General features: G+C 41.0%; 1 protein-coding gene across 1 annotated transcript in view; it reads right to left on the reverse strand.

Moving 5' to 3' along the window:
* The window catches only part of LOC121857272 (TRAF3-interacting protein 1-like), a 21,979-nt gene extending 20,163 nt beyond the window's left edge, over window positions 1-1,816 (reverse strand). Inside the window, exons 1-2 of the mRNA XM_042353264.1 lie at window positions 1,727-1,816; window positions 973-1,139 (exon numbers count right to left, since the gene is read on the reverse strand). Coding sequence (XP_042209198.1) covers window positions 973-1,139; window positions 1,727-1,816 — 257 coding nt within the window. The remainder of the gene's footprint in view (window positions 1-972; window positions 1,140-1,726) is intronic.
* Between the last annotated feature and the right edge of the window lie 1,539 nt (window positions 1,817-3,355).

Genomic DNA, 3,355 nt, shown 5'->3' on the forward strand with positions numbered 1-3,355 from the left:
CCTCACTAGATACTCTCTCTCTCTCTCTCTCTCTCTCTCTCTCTCTCTCTCTCTCTCTCTCTCTCTTTTTATCACTTCCGCACCACTTACTTGTCTTCCGGGTATATATTCCATTACTACCACCGCCTTTCTCATATTTTTCCCGTTTGACGTGTGTAATTCCGGGTTTACGTATTTCTCGTATTATATATTTCTAGTTTTTATGCAGCCAAAACTATCAGTGTATTGAAATGTAAATACACACACACACACACACACACACACACACACACACACACACACACACACACACACACATGAATTACCGAGCTTCCCTAAGATGTGTTCAATTAAATACTCAAAAATTGGGAGAAAAAATAATTGAAAAACAGTTTGTGTAGTTTATCGTGTCATATAAAATCACATTTGGATACTTTATATGTTAAACTAAACACTTTTTTTTCCATGATTTAATTAGATGTCAAAGTTTATGTTGATTAGCTGGAATCAAAACAAAAAACCTAAGCTGTCTTGTACGTGTCCTTGTACTTGTCCTTGTACTTATCCTTGTACTTGTCCTTGTACTTGTCCTTGTACTTATCCTTGTACTTGTACTTGTCCTTGTCCTTGTCCTTGTACTTGTCCTTGTACTTGTCCTTGTACTTGTCCTTGTACTTGTCCTTGTACTTATCCTTGTACTTGTCCTTGTCCTTGTCCTTGTACTTGTCCTTGTACTTGTCCTTGTACTTGTCCTTGTACTTATCCTTGTACTTGTCCTTGTACTTGTCCTTGTCCTTGTCCTTGTACTTGTCCTTGTACTTATCCTTGTACTTATCCTTGTACTTGTCCTTGTCCTTGTACTTGTCCTTGTACTTATCCTTGTACTTATCCTTGTCCTTGTCCTTGTACTTGTCCTTGTACTTATCCTTGTACTTGTCCTTGTACTTATCCTTGTACTTGTCCTTGTACTTGTCCTTGTACTTGTCCTTGTACTTGTCCTTGTACTTATCCTTGTACTTATCCTTGTACTTGTCCTTGTCCTTGTACTTGTCCTTGTACTTATCCTTGTACTTATCCTTGTCCTTGTACTTGTGCTTGTACTTGTCCTTGTACTTGTCCTTGTACTTATCCTTGTGCTTGTCCTTGTACTTGTCCTTGTACTTGTCCTTGTCCTTGTCCTTGTACTTGTCCTTGTACTTGTCCTTGTACCTGTCCTTGTACTTATCCATGTACTTGTCCTTGTACTTGTCCTTGTACTTGTCCTTGTACTTGTATCCTTGTACTTGTCCTTGTGCTTGTGTCCTTGTACTTGTCCTTGTACTTGTCCTTGTCCTTGTACTTGTCCTTGTACTTATCCTTATGCTTATCCTTGTACTTGTCCTTGTGTACTTGTCCTTGTACTTGTCCTTGTACTTGTCCTTGTACTTGTCCTTGTACTTATCCTTGTACTTGTCCTTGTACTTGTCCTTGTGTACTTATCCTTGTACTTGTCCTTGTACTTATCCTTGTACTTGTCCTTGTACTTGTCCTTGTACTTATCCTTGTACTTATCCTTGTACTTGTCCTTGTACTTATCCTTGTACTTGTCCTTGTACTTGTCCTTGTACTTATCCTTGTACTTGTCCTTGTACTTGTCCTTGTACTTGTCCTTGTACTTGTCCTTGTACTTGTCCTTGTACTTGTCCTTGTACTTATCCTTGTACTTGTCCTTGTACTTGTCCTTGTATTTGTCCTTGTACTTGTTTACAATCCAAAAACCTGAGTCACCTTGTACTTGATTATACCCCAAAACACGTGAGTACCTAGTACCTAGTTCTACCCAAAGACCTTGCCCCATGCTGTACCCAAATGCTCCGTTTTACCCCGAGAAAGACCCAGACACTTAAGACTGTTTGTGAAGGCCCTTGACTGCCCTGCCCCAAGTCGTAACCTGAAGATCTTAGTTACCTGGTCAAACAGACTTCGACTACCTTGAATCTAATTAATGACTAAGACCCAGTTATGTAACCACCTCACACCTGGCTATACCTGAGGACCTTGATTAACTTGTTACGTGGTCGGTCTCTCTCTCTCTCTCTCTCTCTCTCTCTCTCTCTCTCAGGGTCGTGTAACTTGGTCGTCTGCCAACTCCTGATGTCTTGTTTATCTTAAGGTACAACGAGATACTGACGGTAATATAGATTAATCAACCACACCTGTGTGTGTGTGTGTGTGTGTGTGTGTGTGTGTGTGTGTGTGTGTGTGTGTGTGTGTGCATGTGTGTGTGTGTGTGTGTGTGTGTGTGTGTGTGTGTGTGTGTGTGTGTGTGTGTGTGTGTGTCTCCTCTCTCTGCATTTCTCACCCGGATTTACATTTATCTCTGGAAATAAATGTCGATCTCAGAGATAAGCCTCGCAGAATTCATCCCCAAACCTCGAGGAGAAATTTCCCATACTGATTTAAGGCGATAGGAAATAATTACACTAGTTTATGAGGAAAACCACACAGAAATCTTTAAATCCATGTGTGTGTGTGTGTGTGTGTGTGTGTGTGTGTGTGTGTGTGTGTGTGTGTGTGTGTGTGTGTGTGTGTGTGTATGTGTGTGTGTGTGTGTGTTATTGGATTAAATGTTAGTACATGTTGTATACGCAATTACAGACTATAGTAATTGTTAGCACTCGTGGAAAAAGTTTAAAATTAATAATGGTCTTAATCACCTAACACTAACCTAACCTAACCTTAAAAAAATAGAACCACGACCCATTGACACTGATCTCCATTAAGACAGGGAACCAATTAAGAGTGAGTCCCGATTGACGTGTGATTAGGTTAGGTTAGGTAAGGTTGAAGCCTATAGGGACCTTGGTAGCCCGTTTGACAAGTCACCAACGACACTATGCAAATATGGTATTGAGGAAGGACCAGCACCTGTAGCCTCACCTGTTGCCTCGACTTACGTAAGGTGGAGTGTTACTGTGAGGGAGGGAGAAGGGGGGAGGGAGGGGGAGGAGAGAGAGAGGGAGGGGGCGAGGGGGAGGAGAGAGAGAGAGGGAGGGGGCGAGGGAGTGGAAGGGGAGAAGTGGGAAGACAATTGGTATCCAGTTCAAGTAATATCTGGACGTGTGATTTAAGTAGATTATTTTTGGACGTAATTTTGTGTCTTTTGGTTTAACGAGGAAGAATTAACAAGAGAAGCCATGACAAACACTGTACCCAGGGCCCTCCCATAGGTTTAATTGTTTTTATTTTTCGTCTGTGTTTGTAGATTTCGGAGTTATTGTTATTGTTGTTGTTGTTGGTGGTGTTGTTGTTGTTGTTGTTGTTGTTTTTTGGGTGGTGTTTTTTTATTTTGTTTTTGTTTTATGTTTTTAAGCAAGAGAATTTCCCAACATTTTAG

Source organism: Homarus americanus, unplaced genomic scaffold (assembly GCF_018991925.1).
Source record: "Homarus americanus isolate GMGI-L3 unplaced genomic scaffold, GMGI_Hamer_2.0 scaffold20465, whole genome shotgun sequence".
NCBI classification, from domain to species: domain Eukaryota; kingdom Metazoa; phylum Arthropoda; class Malacostraca; order Decapoda; family Nephropidae; genus Homarus; species Homarus americanus.